Below are 22,950 nucleotides of genomic sequence, written 5' to 3'. Positions count from 1 at the left end.
AACCCTTTCCCTGGAGCTGTACACAGGTGTGTACCCTGAACACCCCCATTCCCACCCCCCCCCCCATCCACCTTCCCCAGATAATCTCTCTAACATTGTCCTGTTAAGGGCAGAGGTGGAACATGTCAAAAAGTAGCAGTAAAAAGGTGTGTGTGTGTGTGTGTGTGTGTGTGTGTGTGTGTGTGCGTGTGTGTGTGTGTGCGTGTGTGTGTGTGTGTGTGTGTGTGTGTGTACTATTTGGAGATTCACCCTCCCAAAGTCAGCAGTAGTGTCTTACTGTTGATGTCTAGTCTGTCTGCTCTGAAGAGGGGGATGGGTCAGATGGGATGGGGGTGGGTTTGGACAAGGTTGGGGGGCAGATAGTGGGGGGGACACAGAGGCAGGGACTCACGCATGCTGTGCTTGTCTCCTGAATGGGGAGCGGACATACAAGTACTCCCTGTATCAATTCCATTGAACTGATGGGGCTGAGCAGGGTGGGAGCGGAGATGGGGTGAGGCTTGAGCAATGCTGCAAGTCCCTTACACACAAATGTGTGTCTGCTCAGAAACGAACCCTGAGACAGAGAGGGGGAGCAAGGCAGGCAGAGAGAGGAAAAAGGAACCTTCAGAAAACTCCGAGCCCCAGAGGAGATGCATTGAATTGATTAACCGTATAATCAATTATCCAAACGAAATAATGCATGCCCATCTTGTTCGGATAATCGAGGTTCCTCCTTTATAGTTCTTCTTGTCTAGCATATTATAGCTTGTGTTTTTTCTTTTCTGCAATAAATGTTCCTGTTTGTTTTGAAAAGACTGCTTCATCTTCAGTGATTGTCTTTCATGTCAAACAAAAATAAAACTTATGGTCTACAAGCCAAGTCTCACTCTGGCATCTGACTTGTTCAGTAATACAATCATGGCAACATTAAGTGATGTGAAGTTCAAGCACTAAAGGGAAAAAAGCAGATCTAAAACTTATTGCCTTTTGCACCCAGATTTCAGTGACTCAAAGTGAAAATGCTTGTTCACTGTCTGTATTGTGGGATTTAATTCTTCATAGTCTTGATATAAATAGATAGCTAATCATAGAATAATTGGCATATTGGAAGTAAAGTGTAATTCATAGGATATATGTATCCTGGTTGGCACAGATAATTAACATCGATACTCAGTTTTCAGCTCATTTTGAGATTATCCTTAAATCAGCACCAGTACAGATTTTTCTGGGTGTTAAATAATCTCATAGGTATTCTTAGAAAATTACTTTTCTGCTAAAGAAGGAGCAGTGAGATTAAATGTAGTTGGACTGTATCAGCAATACATAAGAGATTTGAGCTTTCTGCTGAAATAGCTCTACCCTGACTCTTGGGTTCATTGAACAATGCTAAACTGTCAAGTAAACTGTTGCATGAAAATTGAATTTTTAACACAATCTCTTTATGTTTGGTTCTAAATGTGCAACTGTCAATCTGTGAGCTGATGTGGAATACAGTGGGTGATGTTCATCTCACTACCACCCAGTTTGTTTAGTGGAACCAAAATCAAGTTTCACCTAGTCAGGCTGACTGCCTTGCTTTATGGGTCATTAGCAGGTAGTGATTTTTGGAAAGCCTGCACCCCAGGGCCACAGCTAGTTCCTGGAATCAACAGCGGCATGGTGCATAAATAGAAGTAGAGAGGGTAAGTTACATGACCTCTGCCAACTCTTGCAAGTTGATGCAGGATCTGAAGACAGAAGATCACCATCAGGGAGCAGGGGCACACCATCAAGTGACTGCAGCGTCCCAGTGCATCTTCTTATCCCAGAAGTGTGAACCAGCATCTTCTGGAGCTTTGTGGCAAAACCAGGCAAAGGGAGTCAAAGGGAACAGCTGAGTCACAGCATGGAGGTCAGCAGCTGGTCTATGACCAGCATTCAGGTCCTGTAAGCAGTCCCTTCCAATGGCCTAGGTAAGCCAAGACTTTGGTCTTCAGCTCCTGCCAGTTTGCCCAACAGAATTCCTCAGCAGGGCTAAAGTAGATCCCAGATAGCCTCCCTAATAGGATTTTTGAATATAAATTGTTGACACTACATTGGTCTTTTTAAAAAATATTTGTTTATAGGATGCAGCCATCACTGGCTGGACCACCATTTATTATAGATGAGTAAACCACATTGCTTTGGAGATCTTTAAAATTAAATTCGAATTTTAACCATTGTCATGATAAGATTTGAACTATTGCCCCCAGAACATTAACTTGGATTTACTGGTCCAGTGACATTACCACATGTGCCACTAATATGCCTCCTTTAGTTATACATCCTCTTTGCAGCTGAATTGCAGCAACCAGGTTGTACTCATTCCCTCCTGAACTAATCAGTTTTTCTCCAATAGAGTTTGTTTATGCCTGCCTGATTTGTTAAAAAAAATTAATTTGCTTTCTTAATATACTTTATTTTCCTAGCACAACATATGCCACTTAAATAATAGTTGCAGATCTCACCTGATTTTTAGAATGATATTGGCACTTAAAAATCTGCATTCACCAAACTCACATGTGTTCACTCTGGATGAAATGTGTACTGTACTTCAATTTTGCATGCCTCACTGTGAAAGCAATTTGGATGAGAATAGATTTTTTTTTCTCCTTCAGAGGAACTTTGTGAACAACCCATCAGGACCTCAGTGGACTCACTAGATTGTCTACCTTGCAGGGTCTACTGGCTTCCACATCTGAATTCATGATGTGCACTTCTGGTTGAAATAAAATTGAGTTTAAGAAAGAGTGTGTAGAGCTTGATTGCTGTTAAAGATGCCCTCCAACGCATCTCGTCCACATCCCGCACCTCTGCCCTCAGACCCCACCCCTCCAACCTTAACAAGGACAGAATGCCCCTGGTGCTCACCTTCCACCCTACAAATATTCGCATAAACCAGATCATCCACCAACATTTCCGCCACCTCCAAAAAAGACCCCACCACCAGGGATATATTTCCCTCCCCATCCCTTTCTGCCTTCCGCAAAGACTGTTCCCTCCGTGACTACCTGGTTAGGTCCACGCCCTCCTACAACCCACCCTCCCATCCTGGCACTTTCCTCTGCCACCGCAGGAACTGTAAAACCTGCGCCCACACCTCCTTCCTCACCTCTATCCAAGGCCCTAAAGGAGCCTTCTACATCCATCAAAGTTTTACCTGCACATCCACTAATATCATTTATTGTATCGTTACTCCCGATGCAGTCTCCTTTACATTGGGGAGACTGGACACCTCCTAGCAGAGAGCTTTAGGGAACATCTCCAGGACACCCGCACCAATCAACCACACCGACCTGTCGTCCAACATTTCAACTTCCCCTCCCACTCTGCCGAGGACATGGAGGTTCTGGGCCTCCTTCACCGCTGCTCCCTCACCACCAGACGCCTGGAGGAAGAACGCCTCATCTTCTGCCTCTGAAAACTTCAACCCCAGGGAATCAATATGGACTTCAACAGTTTCCTCATTTCCCCTTCCCCCACCTCACCCTAGTTCCAATCTTCCAGCACAGCACTGTCCCCATGACTTGTCCGGATTTGTCCTACCTGCCTATCTCCTTTTCCACCTGTCCAGTCCACCCTCTCCTCCCTGACCTATCACCTTCATCCCCTTCTCTACTCACCCATTGTACTCTATGGTATTTTCTCCCCAACCCCACCCTCCTCTAGCTTATCTCTACACGCTTCAGGCTCACGCCTTTATTCCTGATGAAGGGCTTTTGCCCGAAACGTCGGTTTCACTGCTCCTTGGATGCTGCCTGAACTGCTGTACTCTTCCAGCACCACTAATCCAGAATCTGGTTTCCAGCATCTGCACTCATTGTTTTTACCCCACCGACATTTATTCACCACCTGATACAATCTGTGTGGGTGCTGAGCATATTATAGTGAGTCTCAATGCATCCAGATTAGACTATTCAAGCAGTAGCTATGGGTTTAGCATAAAATGGTCTCCAGATTACACTCAGTAATGGGCAACTGAAAGTAATGATGGACAGAATAATCTCTTTAAAGACAAAGCACATTGTTGGATTGTCAGGTACAGATTGATTCTGTGCCAAATGCAAGGAATTTTCTCTGTGACCTTGGATTGCTCAAACTAGAGTTTAGAAGACTGTTCTTTTTACTCAATGTGAAATGTTAGGCAGACCAGATAACTGTACTACAAATGATTAATCTTTAATGGAGGATAACATTGATAATATCATAGCAACAAGAAACAAGGGTAAGCCACTTGTTCATTTGAGTCTGCTCTGCTATTTAATAAAATCAGGATTGATCTGATTTAACCTGAACTGTCCATTCCTGCATATCTTCCATCTCCTTGGTAATCATGAATCTGGCAGCCTGTGGCTTAAAAATATTTGAAGATTCTGCATTTCCCTTGCCTTTTGAGGAAGAGAATTCCAAAGACTCTGTCAGTGAACACAGAATTTTCCAGACAAGAATTATTGGCAGTGGTGGAAAATGTCAGTCCAGTTATGAGCTATTGGTCCCATTTTCCACAACAACGTGAAAATTTTACAATTGTTTACTTGACTGCTTCACAGCGTGTTATATGAATTACATTTGGTGGAATAAATATCTACTTTTGAGCTTTTACTGTCACTTGGTTTTGTGGAATTTAAGACTCACTGAGTGTGATATTATGGAATTGGTGCAGATGAACAGAGATATTTTATGCCAGCAGTACCCAAGGACCAAAAAAATGCCAGCTCCTGGCCAGCTTTGATTACTGCCTGTAACTGATGAGAATAACTCCCCAGCTTGTGAGTGGGAGCTGATATTTAACTGACAGTTGGCTATCATTAGGTGTTCAATAAGTCGGTTCCTGGTATTCTGGTAAATAGTAATGGTAATAATCATGGTCATGAAATGCAATGGGTAAGGTCCAGAGCAGAGAAGGTCCAAGGTTTCCTTGGAAGGGAATGAAGATCAGACCTGCTCCTCCTGGTCTATGAGGAAAGTAAATAATCGTATCTGAGCCTTTTCTATTCCATCTACCACTATGGCGAGACTACCCAAATTCAAAAGCCTGATAACACAGGCTAATGACAATATTCAATGCTGAGTGATGACCACATGGATTGAGTATGGGTGGTAAATGCTACTTCTGGACCTATATTCCAAGATAGCTATTGGAAATGTACCCACAGGCTATTCACTTTCCCTGTCTAGACTCAGGGACATATTTTTAAGATGAGAGGAGAAAGGTTTAAAAAAAGACATGAGGAACAGTGTTTTTTTGCACAGTGTTGCACATGTAGAATGAACGTCTGGAAGCAGTGATGGCTGCAGGTACAGTTCTAATGTTTAAGAGACATTTAGATAAATACATAAATAAGAAATATTTGGAGAGATATGAGCCAAATGCAGGCAGGTGGTACTAGTTCAGTTTGAGGTTATGTTTCAGTGCTGATTTTTCTGCCCTCATCTGATATCAGTAAATAATTCCAACTTTAGGAGCTAGATAGTGAAGTCAGTGTGACTAAGGGGAAGAGGATGCAGGGAGCAGAAAATGAATGCAAAAGGGACTGGTGGTCTGAGGTGCATTTGTTTTATTGCAAGAAGTAAGGTGGATGAACTTAGACCTTGGATTAATACCTGGGCGCACAATGTTATTGCTATTACTGATACTTGATTGAGGGAAGGGCAGGATTGGCAGCTGAACATCTCGGGATATTGATGCTTCAGGCAGGGTAGAGTCGGAGGTAAAAGGGATGGAGGAGTTGCATTACTGGTCAAAGAAAATATCACAGCTGTGCTGAAGAGGGGCACTATGGAAGACTCGAGTAGTGAGGCAATATGGGCAGAGCTCAGAAATAGGAAGGATACGGTAGCAATGTTAGGGCTGCACTACAGGCCTCCCAACAGTGAACATGAGACAGAGATGCAAATCTGTAAACAGATCATGGAAAGATGTAGAAGCAACAGGATGGTGGTGATAGGAGATTTTAATTTTCCTAACATTGACTGGGATTCACTTAGTGTTAGAGGTCTAGATGGAGCTGAATTTGTAAGGAGCATCCTGAAGGGTTTTCTAGAGTAAATAGCCCAACTCAGGAAGGGGCCATACTGGATCTGGTGTTGGGGAGTAAGCCCGGCCAGATGGTTGATGTATCAGTAGGGGATTACTTTGGGAATAGTGGTCACAATTCCATAGGTTTTAGAATACTCATGGACAAAGATGAGAGTGGTCCTAAAGTAAGAGTGCTATACTGGGAGAAGGCCAACTATATCAAAATTCGTCAGGAGCTGGGGAATGTAGGTTGGGAGCAGCTGGTTGAAGGTAAATCAATATTTGATATGTGAGAGGCTTTTAAGGAGAGGTTGATTAGAGTTCAGGAGAGGTATGTTCTTGTGAAAATGAAGGATTGAAATGGCAAAGTTAGGGAACCATGGATGACAGGTTAAATTATGAGACTAAAATCTTTGAGGAGAAAGTGAGGTCTGCAGATGCTGGAGATCAGAGCTGAAAATGTGTTGCTGGAAAAGCACAGCAGGTCAGGCAGCACCCAAGGAACAGGAGATTCAACGTTTCGGGCATAAGCCCTTCATAAGCCATTCCTGAAGAAGGGCTTATGCCCGAAACGTCGAATCTTCTGTTCCTTGGATGCTGCCTGACCTGCTGCGCTTTTCCAGCAACACATTTTCAGCTTTAAATTATGAGACTAGCTAAGAGGAAGAATGATGCATACCATAAGGTCTAAGCTACTGAAGATAGACAAAATTTCTGAAGAATATCGGGAATGTAAGACCAATCTGAAATGAGGAATTAAAAGGGCTTAAAGGGGCCGTGAGATATCTTTAGCAAACAGGATTAAGGAAAATCCCAAAGCCTTTTTTTCACATATGAGGAGCAAGAGGGTAACAAAAGAAAGGGTTGGCCTACTCAAGGACAAAGGAGGAAAGTTATGCGTCGACTCAGAAAAAATGAGTGAGATTCTTAATGATTACTTTGCATCGGTATTCACCGAGGAGAGGGACGTGATGGATGTTGAGGTTAGGGATAGATCTTTGAGTACTCTAGGTCAAGTCATCATAAGGAGGGAGGAAGCTTTGAGTATTCTAAAAGGCATTAAGGTGGACAAGTCCCCAGATCTGAATGGGATCTGCCCCAAGTTACTGAGGTAAGCGAGAGAGGAAATAGCTGGGGCTTTAACAGATATCTTTGCAGCATCCTTGAACACTGTTGAGGTCCCAGAAGACTGGAGAATTGCTAATGTTGTCCCCTTGTTTAAGAAGAGTAGCAGGGATTCTCCAGGTAATTATAGACTGGTGATCCTGACCTCAGTGGTAAGGGAACTGTTGGAGAAGATACTGAGGGGTCGGATCTATTCCCATTTGGAAGAAAATGGGCTTATCAATGATAGGCAACATGGTTTTGTGTGGGGAAGGTCATGTCTTACAAAGCTAATAGAATTCTTTGAGGAGGTGACAAAGTTGAATGATGGGGGATAGGCTGTAGATGTCATATAGATGGACCTTAGTAAGGCATTTGATAAGATTCCCCATGGAAGGCTGCTTGAGAAGGTGAAGTCACATGGGTCCAGGATATTATAGCTAGATGGATAGTGAACCTGCTGGGCAACAGGAGACAGAGAGTAGTAGTGGAAGAGAGATTCTCAAAATGGAGACCTGTGACCAGTGGTGTTCCACAGGGATCTGTGCTGGGACCACTGTTATTTGTGATATATATAAATGATTTGGAGGAAGGTATCGGTTGCCTGATTAGCAAGTTTGCAGGTGACACCTAGATTGGTGGAGTAGCAGATGGTAAAGGGACTGTCAGAGAATACAGCAGAATACAGGTAGATTGGAGAAATGGGCAGAGAACTGGCAGATGAAGTTCAATCCAGGCAAATACGAGGTGATTCATTTTGGAAGATCAAATTGAAGAGCCAACTATACAGTAAATGGAAAAGATCTGGGGAAAATTGATGTACAGAGAGATCTGGGTGTTCAGGTCCATTGTTCCCTGAAGATGGCAATGCAGGTCAGTAAAGTGATCAAGAAGGCATATGACATGCTTTCCTTCATTGGTCAGGGTATTGAGTACAAGAGTTGGCAGGTCATGTTACAGTTGTATAGGACTTTGGTTTGACCGTATTTGGAATATTGCATACAGGTCTGGTCGCCACATTACCAAAAGGGTGTGGATGCTTTGGAGAGGCTGCAGAGGCGGTTCACCAGGATATTGCATGGTATGGTGGGTGCTAGCTATGAAGAGAGGTTGAATAGATTAAGATGATTTTCATTAGAAAGACAGAGGTTGAGGGGGGACCTGATGAGGTCTACAAAATCATGAGAGGTATAGACAGGGTGGATAGCAAGAAGCTTTTTGCCAGAGTGCAGAACTCAATTACAAAGGGTCATGAGTTCAAAGTGAAAGGAGAGAAGTTTAGGGGAGATATGCATCATTTAAAATGAATCTGGACAGATACATGAATGGGCAGGGAGCAAAGGGATACAGATCTTTAGAAAATAGGCGGCAGGTTTAGATAGAGGAGCTGGATTGGCGCAGGCTTGGAGGGCCGAAGGGCCTGTTCCTGTGCTGTAAATATATTCTAGGTGTTGGATAGTAGGTAGGAATGCTTTGTTTTCCTTTGGTCACCCATGAGTACTGAAGAAAATTTTAGCACTTCCATACCATTACCTCTCTTGCGATCAGCAAACCTGTGAACAAACAGCAGACACATTTTTGATCAAGTGGACTGATCGCACTGAGGCAATGCACTCACTGAATATTTCATTTTTAATGACTTAGAATGAATATCATTGAGGAAAAATGATAACTTCTACTTTAACTGTTGCAGCTCACTGATGCGATAACAGAACTGAACAGGGATCAGTATCAAAGTCAAAATGGACAAAGGGGACTTGAGACATCAGTACCACCAAACTCTGACTATAACCAGGAAGCACTGGTGATCTTGGAAGAACAGTAGGCAAGCTGTCAAATCATGAGCAAAGGTGAGCAGTACACTTCCTCAATACAAAGCCGAGGAGCTGAACAGTGACTGGTGATTGCAACAATACAATACAATGTAAATAGAGCTTGTTGTTGTGTATGAATAAAATACAGGTTAACAGTGTGTATCATTTATGCACAGTAGCAACCTTTGCTATTGTGACAAAAACCAAAATAGCTGAAAAAACTCAGCAGGTCTGGCAACATCTGTGCAGAGAAAGCAGAGTCAATGTTTCGGGCCCAGTGACCCTTCTTGAAGGAAAAGACACTGCCTGAGGTCCTTCTGCTGAAGTTAAATAGTGTGTTCAGTTATCAGACTTTCCTGGTACCTCAACTTCACGTATATATAGTATTGCAATAGTAAGAAATGCCTTGGATTTATTTGTTTGGTTCGTCAAACTCCAATGTTTGCTTGTTTTCTCCTTATGCTACTGTACAGAACCAAACTACTTTAGTGACTATGTATATATATATTTAATGAATAAAGTATATTTTTGAAATTAAAAAAAGCTTTATCTCTCATGAAATGTCACTGCACCTGAAATGATAACTCTGCTTTCTCTTCATAGATGCTGTCAGACCTGCTGAATTTCTTCAGCTATTTCTATTTTTGGTTCAGGTTTCTTACATCTTAGCAGTACTTTGTGTTAGCTAATATCATATTATGTATTATATTGTGCATTTATTGGGGTCTGCCCTTTGACATAATGCATGTCCTATAAAATGCCTTGAGAATTCAGCCCAAGACCTACCAATTAGCTAAGCTAAACTACAGTCCTACTTCACAAATGACATTAAAGGTGTTAATCATCTGCTTTTATTTGGATTATGTAGCACACATCTTTTATGCTACAATGGAGAGTGTATTGAGGTGATTATTATTATCACTAGTCTCTTAGGAACTTATTCAACTTATATCTTGATTGTATGATTTTCTGCTCTTCACTCTAGTTAAATAGCCACTATGTATTAGCATAAGCCGTGTCCTTCGGTCTCTCAAGCCCACCATCTGAAGGGTTTTTCCCAACACTTTAACTTCCCCTAAACCCCATCCCTTCTCCCCACTCCCACTAGTGATGGGCAGGAGAAGGTCTGAGGATGAAAATGTTAAATATGGGGAAATGGCAATTATCTGTCACACAGCACACTTTTGAAAGTGGTGGATAAATGGCACATTGAATAGGCTATTAGCCACCTGACTGAAAATATCTTACTGTTTTGCACTCTGAGATGCCAGGAAATTTGGCATGTAAAAAACAGAGGCTGCTGGCTCTAAAAGATGCATGTTTAAGCGTTCCTTGTGAGAATGAAAGGCATTCAAAGTTCTACGTTAATTTAATTCATTAAGATCTCATGACCTCACCTCTTATTGGATCTTTGGACAGTTTTGACTTGACCTGCACTGTGCTAACTCCCTGTAAATATTCTGTAATGACAGCAAAACAAGGGCAGAGTCTTGTTGATGCCTCAGCTGCCAGCTAGGTATTCAGCTGCAGAACTGTGCTGCTTCTCAACGGAAAGGCCTGCAAACCACAACCAGTCTAACAGTGGTGAGGACATTGGCAGGCCTTCAGCTCAAATTGAGGCCCCCAGGTACTTGCTCAACCTCTTATGGCATTTGTTCAGGCAACAGGCTTTATATTAGAGTGCAGAATGCCTGAGACTTCAAAGAGAAGCTACTAATCAAAAGTGTCACTAGTTGCAGAATTTTATGAGGATGGAAAACTAAGCAGACATTTTTTTTTACCAAATCTTTCAAATGAATTAATCATTACAATAACTTTTTGGACAGGATCAAGCATAGTGTTCGAATGTAAATAAGAAGCCCTTTGAGAAAATGGGCGGCACGGTGGCACAGTGGTTAGCACTGCTGCCTCACAGCGCCTGTAGACCCGGGTTCAATTCCCGACTCAGGCGACTGACTGTGTGGAGTTTGCACGTTCTCCCCGTGTCTGCGTGGGTTTCCTCCGGGTGCTCCGGTTTCCTCCCACAGTCACAAAGATGTGCGGGTCAGGTGAATTGGCCAAGCTAAATTGCCCGTAGTGTTAGGTAAGGGGTAAATGTAGGGGTATGGGTGGGTTGCGCTTCAGCGGGTCGGTGTGGACTTGTTAGGCCGAAGGGCCTGTTTCCACACTGTAAGTCTAATCTAAAAAAAAAAGGAAATACTTATCAGGAGTTCTAGCTCTTTGCAAACCTACACTTTTTAAAAATCACTCATGGGATGTGAGCTTCGCTAGCTGGGCTAACATTAATAGTCCATTCCTATTCGCTCTCGAGATGGTGGTGAGCTATCTCTTGAACCACTGCAGTCCATTTAGTATAGGTACGGCTATAATGCCGCGAGGGAGGGAGTTTCATGATTTTGACCCAGTGACAGTGAATGAACAGCAATATATTTCAAAGTGAGTGGCTCGGAAGGCATCTTGCAAGTTGTGGTGTTCACACATATCTACTGCCCTTGTTCTTTGTGATAGAAGTTGTTGGGGACTTGGAAAATGCCAATGAAAGAGGTTTGGTGAATTTCTGCAGAACATCTTAGAGGTTGTACACACTGCTGCCACTGTCAATTAAGGAGGAAATGTATGTTTGTGGATTTAGACAATAAATATAAGACACAGAAGCAGAAATTAGGCCATTCTGTCCATCAAGTCTACTCTGTCATTCAATCATGGCTGATAAGTTTCTTGACACCATTCACCCCCTTTCTCCCCATAACCTTTGATCCCCTTGACAATCAAAAACCTGTCTATTTCTGTCTTAAATATACTCAATGACCTGGCTTCCGTAGCCTTCAGTGGAAATGCATTCCATAGACACACAACTCTCTGGCTGAAGAAATTTCTCCTCATCTCCTTTCTATAGGATCTTCCTTTTACTCTAAAGTTGTGCCCTTGCATTCTAGTCTCTCTTGCTAATGGAAAAATCTTCCCAACATCCACTCTGTCCAGGCCGTTCAGTATTCTATAAGTTTCAATTAGATCCCCCCTCATCCTGCTAAATTCCATTGAGTATAGACCCGGAGTCCTCAAGCATTCCTCATATATTAAGCCTTCATTTCTGGGATCATTCTTGTGAGCGTCCTCTGGATCCCCTCCAGGGCCAGTACTTCCTTCCTGAGATATAGTGCCCAAAACTGCTCACAATATGCTCAATGTGGTCTGATCAGAGCCTTATAAAACCTCAGAAATACATCCCTGCTTTTATATTCCAATCCTTTTGAAATATATGCCAATATTGTATTTACCTACTGAACTACTGACTCAACCTGCAAGTTTACCTTAAGAGAATCCTGGACTAGAACTCCCAAGTCTCTTTGCACTTCACATTACTGACTGTTCTCCCCACTTAGAAAATAGTCAATGTCTCGATTCTTCCTATCAAAAGAGCATGGTAAACTAGGGCAAGTCACTATGGTTTCATCAAAGGGAAGCCATGCCTGACAAATCTGTTAGAATTCTTTGAGGAGGTAATGAGCAGGTTTGACAAAGGAGAGCAAATATTTGGACTTCCAGAAAGCCTTTGACTAGGTATCACACAGGAGGCTACTGAGTATGATAAGAGTCCAAGGTGTTTGAGGCAAAATACTCACCATGGATAGAAAGTTAGTTGTCTGGCAGAAGGCAGAGAGTGGGGATATCAGAATGGCAGCCAATGACTAGTGATTTTCCGCAAGGATCAGTGTTGGGACCTCAACTTTTCACACTTTCCGACGTTGTCTTCCATCTGCCACTTTTTTGCCCACTCACCTAACTTGTCTCAATCCTTCTGCAGCCTCCCCATCTGAAATCCATATTTTCCCCCAACCATCTTTGAATTATCTATAAACTTAGCCAGAATGCCCTCAGTTCCTTCATCTAGATTATTAATGTATAAAGTGAAAAGTTGAGTTTTTCTAGCACCTTCTTCTTGGTGATGGCCACCTCTGTCCCTGACTCTCTTGAACATTTGGAATGTTATTCGTGTCTTCCACTGTGAAGATGACATACAAAGTACTTGTTCAGTTCCCCTGCCATTTCTTTGTTCCCCATTACTACTTCTCCAGCAGCCCAATGTTTACATTTGCTTCTCTTTTGATCTTTAAATATCTAAAGAAACTCTTATAATCATCTTTTATATTACAGGCTAGTTTACCCTTCTATTTAATCTTTTCCCTCCTTATTTCTTTTCTCATTGTCCTCTAAGTCTTTGTAGGCTTTCCAATCTTCTGACTTCCCACTGCCCTATGCTGCATTGTATGCTTTCTCTTTTGCTTTTATGCTGTCCCTGACTTCCCTTGTTAGCCATGGTTGCCTTGTCCTCCCTGTACCATGTTTGTTTTCCCCTCAGGATGAATGTTTGCTGTGTCTCCCAAATTACTCCCAGAAACTCCTGCCGTTGCTGTTCCCAGTTTTTCCCGCTAGGCTCCTCTCCCAGTAATACTGTTCTATCTGATTCCACCTTTTCCCTCTGAAATTGCAGAGTAAATTCTATCATGTTATGGTCACTGCCTCCTAAGAGTTCCTTCACCTTAAGCTCCTGTATCAAGTCTGTTCACTTCACATCACTAAATCCAGAATTGGTTGTTCCGTAGTGGGCTCTACCACAAGCTGCTCCAAAAGTTCTACTCATAGATGTTCCACAAATTCCCTTTCTTGCAACCCACTGTCAGCCTGATTTTCCCAGTCCATTTGCATTTCGAAATCCCTGGGTTGGATTTGTTGTGCTTTTAGTGTACATAACATATCTGGGCAATTTTCCACATTGTTGTATTGAATTCAATGTCATAGCTGTGCTAAAATAACTTAGCTAAGGGTGCAGCAATTTTATGGCACACAGTGTCAGTACTATTGCCAGAATGTTGTCAGTGCCCTTAGCCTTTGCAGTATCCACTGCATCCAGCCTTTTCTTGATATCAAATGGAGGACATGAAGTGGCTAAAAACTGGCATCAATGATGCTGGGATCTTTCAATGGAGATCGAGATGGATCATGCACCTGGTACTTTTGCACTAAATGTTGAGGGATATTTGTGGAGCCGCCTCCACCAGTGAGTTGTTAAATTGCCCATCACCATTCATGACTATATGTGACAGGTCTACAGAGATTAGACCTGATCCCATGATTGTGAAATTGCTTGGCCCAGTCTGTTGCTTTCCACTTACTTTGTTTGGCATGGATGTAGTCCTGTTTTGTAGCTTCACCAGACTGACACTTTTTATTTTTAGGCATGCCCTTCTTTGCTTTATTGTGCAACCAACAATAGTAGCAGCTAATGCATTTTCAGTTGTACAAGGGTGGTGCTATTCCATATCCAGCAAGGCAGCAAACTAAACATCCATATCTTTAACCAACCAACTATGTCACCATGTCTTTAACAGAAACAGAGCAAAAATGATTTGGAATTGAGAAAAAAGCACTAGCAGTTACATGAGCGCGCAAAATAAAAATCCCAGGATTCAAATTTACTATTAAAACAGACCATGAGCTCTTGATCCCGTTATTGGAGTATGAAATGTCAACAAGAGTATAAAGTTTGATGAAGACTAGTTAAGTATGGCGCTATGGTATTTATTTCTGTGAAACTGAGAGTTTGGGGCAAGATGCAGTGGTATGTGAAAGTTGACTCAAAATACTGATTTTAAGGTGAGATATAAATGACAGATTTAATACTCTATGTAAATAAGACATGCAAGTAATGATGTCTGAGGTCACATGATAGGCTCTGAAGAAAGTGTTGTATAGACATTGTGCTAAGTTTGACTGGAAGTAATTCCTAGAACGTTGAATAAACAATAACCTCAAAGTTTTTAAATTCCAACAACCAATTAAATTAGATTCCCTCCAGTGTGGAAACAGGCCCTTCAGCCCAACAAGTCCACTCCGACCCTCTGAAGGGTAACCCACACAGACCCACTTCCCTCTGACTAGGGCATATAACACTGTGGGCAATTTAGCATGGCCAATTCACCTGACCTGCACATCTTTGGACTGTGGGAGGAAACCCACGCAGACATGGGGAGAATGTACAAACTCCACACAGACAGTCGCCCAAGTCTAAAATCGAACCTGGGACCCTGGTGCTGTGAGTTGTATGTTTTGAAAGATTAAAATTCCTCAATGCATTTCTTGAAAATTGCTCTATTAATTACCTTGCTTTCAAACAATTTCCTCCATAGCTGAGCTATCATAGATAATGGAATCATTTTCCAGCCTCACTTCTCCAATGGAAATAGAAGATTGAACAATCACTTAAAATTGTTTCAGTAAGACCGTGTACTCTGATGCATTAACATTTTAAAGAGATACTGTTCATGCTATTATACTGTGTTTGAATTAATCTCTGAATCCTGGTTCAGTGGGGCAGTTCTCAGATTTAACCAGGACAAACTTGGCTGATTGCCTGACTGCCAGTAACTCTTGTGTAAATCCTGGATGGTGCAATAGTGTGTGGTGGCTGGATGAGGTTTTTGTGGCACTGTGAGTACTGTGCGTTGGTGAGGGAATGCATTTCCTCTAATCATGAAGCTAAAATAAACACTTGCCTTTTATTGATGAAGCCACTACAATCGCTTACAAAAAACTGAAACCGACCGTGAGCCCCCAATTTGCAGAGGGATCCTTCAACTGTGGCCTCAGTCTCTGCCTCTCTAGAAGTATTGTGCTGTGTCCCATGAGAAGGAAAGGCATAGAGCTATGAATGAGAGAAATGGTTTTTGTGGAGAAGTGGGAAAGGCAAGAGGGTGACTCTGACACAAGGGAATGAAAGGCAATTGAATATGGGTGAGAACGCGAACTGGTTATTCAATAGAGATATGAGGAGATGCCTGGGCTGAGATAATTTACCAACAGGGTGTGTTGGTGTGAGGATTGTGCAGATCAGTGCTAAGAAAGTCAGTATAGGGTTTGATATTGAACACTGACAATTCCTTTTAAGGTGCTTGACCCTGTTTGGACACTTGCTCCCAAGTTGATGGCTTGCTCCCACAGCTTGGATAACATCCTAGGTTGACTCATAACTCCTCCTATGACCCTGATCTGAACCCCACAAATGACTTCCTCCCAGAGTCTAGAACGTATTCCCCCCTACACCCCACATTATCATCAACATCCCTGTTGCTACAGTTTTACCAACTCTCCTTGCCTAACTCCCACAGTCTCGCTCACCTCTTCTATTTCCCACAACTTTGCCAGCAACCCTCTCTTGCCCCACCCATTTCTCCCAGACCTCAGCTCCCACCTATAAAGGGAGGTTGTGGGCCAGTGGGCTGCAAACAAATTTGTTCTTGCCTGTAGGAAATAGACTGAAGGAAAAGTACATTTAAAATTCAATGTTGACACAGCAAAATATTAAGCAGTAAAGAGAGGAAAAAAGAAGTGATTGAAACTGATACTGTTCACTTTCTGTTTCTTGAGAAAGTGGTTACATAACTGTACTAATCAATTTGAATCCCAGTGTAGATGTGAGGAATCTGCATATAGTGACTGGGTGCAATCTGTACTATCAGTGAAACAGATCACATCCTGATGATATATTTGAACACCGTTCAATTGCTATCAACATGCCTTATGCCTGCTATTCACTGATACAGAACAGCTGCTGATATTGCCTTGGTTATGTAGCAAAGGGTTGACAATATAAGGTGGATTCACAATCAGAAGTTGAATGCTAATTTTCATTAAGTCAAGCTCCTCCTGAAACAACGTTGGGCGAATTTCAATGAAAGTTTCCTTTCCACAAATGAGTTTGTCATTTACATCAGTTCTCCCACTATTGGAAATGCCACCATTCAGATGAGCTGAGACTCTGTGCATCCTCAAGTTAATGGATTCACAGAATTCAAAGAAGAACCATAACATTTTTCCCAGTGGCTGTTCATCCTTCTATTGACATCAATTCAAACAGATTATTGCTAATTTACCCCATGACTGTTTGCAGAGTCTTGCTGTGCTCAGATTGGAAGCTGTTGGCCACATTATGTGTGCATGGCAGAATGGTGGTTCAGCGGTTAGCACTGCTGCCTCACAGCGCCAGGGACCCAGGTTCGATTCTCACCTCGGGCGACTAGCTGTGTGGGGTTTGCAAATTTGCCCCCTTTGTGCATGGGTTTCCTCCAGGAGCTCCAGTTTCCTCCCATGTTCCAACAGATGTGCAGGTTAGATGAATTGGCCGTGCTAAATTGCCCATAGTGTTAGGTGTATTAGTCAGGGGTAAATGTTGGGAAATGAGTCTAGGTGGGTTACTCTTCGGAGGGTCGGTATGGACTTGTTGGGCTGAAGGGCCTGTTTCCACACTGTAGGGAATCTAATCTAATCTTATTATGACTGCCTATACTTCAGAAAAATTTCATTTTGGCCATAGCATTCTGAGATGGTTTGAGATATGCTGTACATTAACATTCTTGACTAAATTTTGCCTCCTCTAGCTTATCTCTCCATGCTTCAGGCGCACTGCCTTTATTCCTGAGGAAGGGCTTTTGCCCGCAACATTGATTTCGCTGCTCCTTGGATGCTGCCTGAACTGCTGTGCTCTTCCAGCACCACTAATCCAGAAAATAAATTTTCGAACGGTCAACAGCTATTCTTTTTCAAGAATATTAAGGAATTTGTTATTATAATTAGGATTAAGGAGAAGTCTAAAATTTGTAATACGTATATCAAGAGGAAGAGGATAATCAGAGAAAGAATAGTGCTGATTAGTGGCCAAGGGGATAATCTGTGCTTGAAGTCAGAGGGTATTGATAGGGCATCAAATGAGTACTTCCTATCTCTCCTCACTTTGGAGAAGGAAGGTGTAGGTACAGAATTCAGGAAGAGGAACTGTAAAGTTCTTTAACAGTTTGACAGAGGAGTGAGATGGTGGAGGTTTTGTCAAGCTTAAAAGTCAACAAAACTCCAGACCCGGATGAGTTGTATCCCAGGCTACTGTAGGAGACGAAGAAGGAAATTAATTTGGCTCTGACCTAAAATTTTAATTCCTCTCTTGGCCACAGGGGACGTGACAAAGTACGGGTGGATAGTTGTTGTGGTTCCATTTTTCAAGAAGGATGGTAGGGATAAAACAGGAATAACAGACCCATCAATTTCATGTCAGCGGTAGGGAAGCTACTGGAGAAAATGCTGAAGAAAAGAATTCATCTCCATTTGGGGAGGCAATGTTTGATCAGGGTAGTCAGCATGGTTTTGTCAGAGGGAGGTTGGTATGAACAAATTTGATTTAGGTTTTCGAGGAGGTGATGAGGTATGTACATAGGGGTAGCCTAGTTGATGCAGTTTATATGAGTCTGTTAGTTCAGTTGGCTGGTGTGCAATGCTGACTGATACCAAAGACATGGGTTCAATTCCCATACTAGCTAAAGTTGCCATAAAGCACCCTCCTTCTCAACCACGCCTGAACCACGCTGACCCTCGGATTAAACCAATGAGAGAATGGTGCAATCCCGCTGCGATTATGATGGCTTTAAAAAAAGTCATTCATCAAAGCCTTTGACAAGGTTCAAGATCAGATGTGAGAATACACCAGGTTATGGTCCAACACGTTGATGCAAAGGTCAGGTGAAGTGAGAGAGAAGGACACAGACATAGAATTTATAGGCAGAGAGATCAATAGGAAGGGGGATCAAAAGATCATAAAAACATTGTGAATGGAGTGTCAACAGGCCGAATAATAAACCTCTGCAGGTGATCAAGAGTGTCAGATGGTGTGAATAAAGTGTCAACAGCTGAATAACGAGCAAAGGAATAACCTACAACCTGATTAAATGAGGCAGAGGGATAATTACAAAAAATTAAAAACAAAGTGGTGCTGGAGACAAATCAAATGACTAGAACAACATAACTATAACCATAGTAATATGTCATCCAAAACTGTACAAACTAATTAAGGTGGAGAAATCATAACAATTTATCAGGGTGATGGTGTCAAAATAGATACATATAAAGAACAGTGCGATGGGATTACATATAGCACAACATGAACCAAAGATCACAGTTGGAGCAGTCTTCATGGATATGGAACTTGGCTATCAGTTTCTGCTCGGCAATCCTGTGTTGTTGTGTATCTCGAAGGCTGCTTACCTGAAGATTGGAGACTGAATGTCCTTGATTGCTGAAGAGTTCCCTGAGAAGGAGAGAACACTCCTGTTGTCAATTTTGAACAGTGTCCATTCATCTGTTGTTGTAGTATCTGCATGGTCCCACCAATATACCACACCTTCAGACATCCTTGTCTGCAGCATATGAGAAAGATAACATTGGCAAAGTCACATGAGTATCTACCTAGTATGTGACGGGTGGTGTTCGCATCTGTGATAGTAATACCCATGTCTATGATCTGACATGTTTTGCAGCAGTTGCTGTGGCAGGGTTGTGTGGTGTTATGGTCAATATTGGTCTCAAGGCTGGGTAGTTTGCTGTGAATCTTGATCTGTTTAAGGTTGGATGGTTATTTGAAGGTGAGAAGTGGAGTTATGGGAATGATCTTGGTGAGTTGCTTGTTGTCATTGATGACATATTGAAGGCTACAAAGCACATGGTGTAGTTCTCTGCTTTGGGGAAGTACTGGATGACAAAGGTTACTCTATAGGTCATATCCTGTATCTGTCTTCTGAGGATGTTGTTGTGGTTTTTCGTTGTAGCATGTTAGAACTGGTGATCAATGAGTAGAGCATCCTATTCCATTCTTATGAGGGCATCCTTCAAAATATTTAGGTATCTGTCATGTTCCTCCTCATCCACACCTATCTCACCCAAACCCTGTCTATACACTTGACTGATGAATTGAACAGTGAATTGATGAATTGATTCTCCCGCATGTTGAACCTCATTTGGATGTAGTGGGTGACAAACGTACAGTGTGAAATGGATGAGTGATTTCAATGTTAGTTACTAAGATTAGCACTCTACCGACCAGACTAACCTAAAGAACATAGCTGCCAGACTAAACTTGAGGCAGGTGGTCAGGGAACCACAAGAAGGGAAAAGGTACTTAATCTCATCCTCACCAATCTATCTGGCACAGATGTGTCTGTCCACATAAGAATCCGAACAGTGACTACTGTGTAGTCCTTGTGAAAATAGAGTCCTGCCTTCACATCGAAGATATTCTACATTGTTTTGTGTAACACTACTGCTGTGCTGAATGGGATAGATTTTTTTACAGTTCTAGCTACTCCCAACTAGATATTCATAAAGTGCTGTGGGCCATTTACAGAATTGTATTCAATCACGATGTACAACCTCACTGTTATGGCTATATCCCCCACTCTATCATTACATCAAGCGTGGAGATCAACCCTAGTTCAATGAGGAGCTCAAGAGGGCTCCTGGTTGGTGAAGCTACAACAGACTACGGTACTTGCTTGCCAAACAATATAAGGAGCATGCAGTAGATGGCGCTAAGCAATCCCACATCCAAGAGATCAGATTTAAACTTTGTAGATTGAGTCGAGAATGGTGCTGTGCAATTGTACAATTCACTGAAAAAGCAGGATCAATAAATAATTCCATCCTCAATGATGTGGGAAGCCCAGTGCATTCATGACAGATGAGGCTGAAGAATTTGCAACAATGTCCAGTCAGAAGTGTCAATTTGAGTTCTTCAGCATCATGAGTGTCAATCATGGCCAGTTTGATTCATTCTATATGATATCAGAAATGGCTGAAGGCACTGGGTACTTCAAAACCCATGGGTCCTGACAACATTCTGGCTTGTACTGAAGGCTTGTGCTCAAACCTAGCTAAATCCCAAGACAAACTGCTCTAGTACAGTTATAAGACTGGTATCCACCTGGAAATATGGAAAATTGCCCAAGTATATCCACTACAAATAGTGGATAAATCCAACCTACCCAATTACCATGTAGCAGTCTACTCTAATTCAGTAGCAAAATGACACAAGGTATTATTGTCAGTGCTATGAGCAGCATTTATTCAACAAATACCTGCTTGTTGACACTTAGCTTGGGTCATGCTTGTAGCCTGACTTCATTACGGCCTCGGTCCAAACATGGACAAAATAAACTGAACTCAGGGTAAGTGACAGTAACCATTATTGACACCAAGGGAGTGGTTGACAGACATTAGCATCAAGGATGCAAAGCAAAACCAGAAGTAATGGAATTTAGGGGTGTAGTGGGGGATTTGGGGAGCGGTAGTGGGAAGGGAGCTCTCCACTGGTTAGAGTCATAGCTAACAAAAAAGTAGATGGTTATGGTTGTTCGAGGTCAATCATCTCAGTTACATGAATCACTGCTGGAGTTCTTCAGGGTAGATATTTTCAAACCAACCCATTCAGAGACCTTGTCACAATCTGGAGCTGGTGGAACATGAATCTGGAATCCTCGATCAGAGGTAGGGATGCTACCATTGCACCATAAGAGAACTCACAGATAAGGATTAACTAGTGGATCTGGTAGATGTTTGTCCTAGGCTCATCCATCTTCAGCTGCTTCACTAATTACCTTCCCTCATGGGTGCAAGCCTTCAGCCAATTTGTTTCTTTCTACATGATATCAAGAAATGACTTGAAGGCACTGAATGTTTCAAAAGCTGTGGGCCCTGACAACATTCTGACTTCAAGTTAGAAGTGGGGACATTTGCTGATGATTGATGATGTTCACTAATTGTTTATTGGTCAGAATATTGAGTACAGGACTTGGGAGGTCATGTTGCAGCTGTACAGGACATTGGTTAGGCCATTGTTGGAATATTGCTTGCAATTCTGGTCTCCTTCCTATCAGGAAGATATTGTGAAACAGTTCAGAAAGGATTTACAAGGATGTTGCCAGGGTTGAAGGAATTGAGCGAGAGGGAGAGGTTGAATAGGCTAGGGCTGTTTTCCCTGGAGTGTCGGAGGCTGAGGAGTGACCTCATAGAGGTCTATAAAATCATGAGGGGCATAGATAAGATAAATAGACAAAATCTTTTCCCTGGGGTGAGGGAGTCCTGAACTAGAGGGCATAGGTGTTTAGGGTGAGAGGGGAAAGATATAAAAGAGACCTAAGAGGCAACTTTTTTCACTCAGGGTAGTACGTGTATGGAATGAGCTACCAGAGGAAGTGGTGGAGGCTGGTACAATTGCAATATGTAAGAGACATTTGGATGGATAAATGAATAGGAAGGGTTTGGAGGAATATGGACCAGGTGCTAGCAGGTGGGACGAGATTGGATTGGGATCTCTGGTCGGCATGGACGAGTTGGACTGAAGGGTCTGTCTCTGTGACTCTATGATTCCTAAAATACTGAAGCATTCCATGGCCAAATGCACTAAGGCCTGGACAACATTCAGGCTTGGACTAATAAGTGGCAGTAATAATCACACTCCACAAGTGCCAGGAAATAACCAGCCTAAAAAGAATCTAACCTTTGCTGCTTGACATCCTGAGGTTACACTTAGCAGAAAGATCACTTAATTAACTAATTAATTAAGCAATAATCTAAATGTAAAATAAATGGGATACATTTCATTAACTTGAAGACCTCCAGTGAGTTTATTTAATGCTAAACCGCATAATACAGAATAATCTCCAAACACTGTCTCAAGCGCTATAATGCCACTGATCATGTGACAACATCCTGACTCATTTGCATGTTTAAAAGGACATCACCCACAACATTCCCTGTTCCACAAGTTTAGCTCTTGTAATTTACAAGTCCAAACATATAACCATTGCATAATAGCAAAATTAGATATTGAGGTGAAAATTATGAAATTTCTAAGCACTGACGTCTAACAGTTCAGATAAAATTATATTATTTTGACAACTCTTTCACATTTTACAGCATAACCTCCTGGAAGAATAGATTTCGTCCTTGTCTGTCCTTGGGCTGTAGCCATTTTGTCAGTGTGATGGTTGTTGACCATGTCATCATCCAGGTGTATTCTTTCAGGTTTGCTGTGCATAATTGGATATTGTTCACTTCCTTTACCAGGCTTCTGTTCCTCCTCAGCAATACACCATTATGTCTATGACTTCATAAGACCAGGGCTCACCATATGCTTTA

At 42.2% G+C, this 22,950-nt stretch overlaps 1 protein-coding gene across 1 annotated transcript in view; it reads left to right on the top strand.

Moving 5' to 3' along the window:
- Positions 1–22,950, top strand: part of mlip (muscular LMNA-interacting protein) — a 94,227-nt gene that overhangs the window by 69,447 nt on the left and 1,830 nt on the right. The window contains exon 11 of the mRNA XM_060855020.1: positions 8,817–8,973. Within this exon, the coding sequence (XP_060711003.1) occupies positions 8,817–8,948 (132 nt within the window). The 3' untranslated portion in view covers positions 8,949–8,973. The remainder of the gene's footprint in view (positions 1–8,816; positions 8,974–22,950) is intronic.

Source organism: Hemiscyllium ocellatum, chromosome 3 (genome assembly GCF_020745735.1).
Source record: "Hemiscyllium ocellatum isolate sHemOce1 chromosome 3, sHemOce1.pat.X.cur, whole genome shotgun sequence".
In the NCBI taxonomy this organism is placed as follows: domain Eukaryota; kingdom Metazoa; phylum Chordata; class Chondrichthyes; order Orectolobiformes; family Hemiscylliidae; genus Hemiscyllium; species Hemiscyllium ocellatum.
Note: the sequence above shows the minus strand (reverse complement) of the source record. Positions and strands in the feature narration are given on the sequence as shown.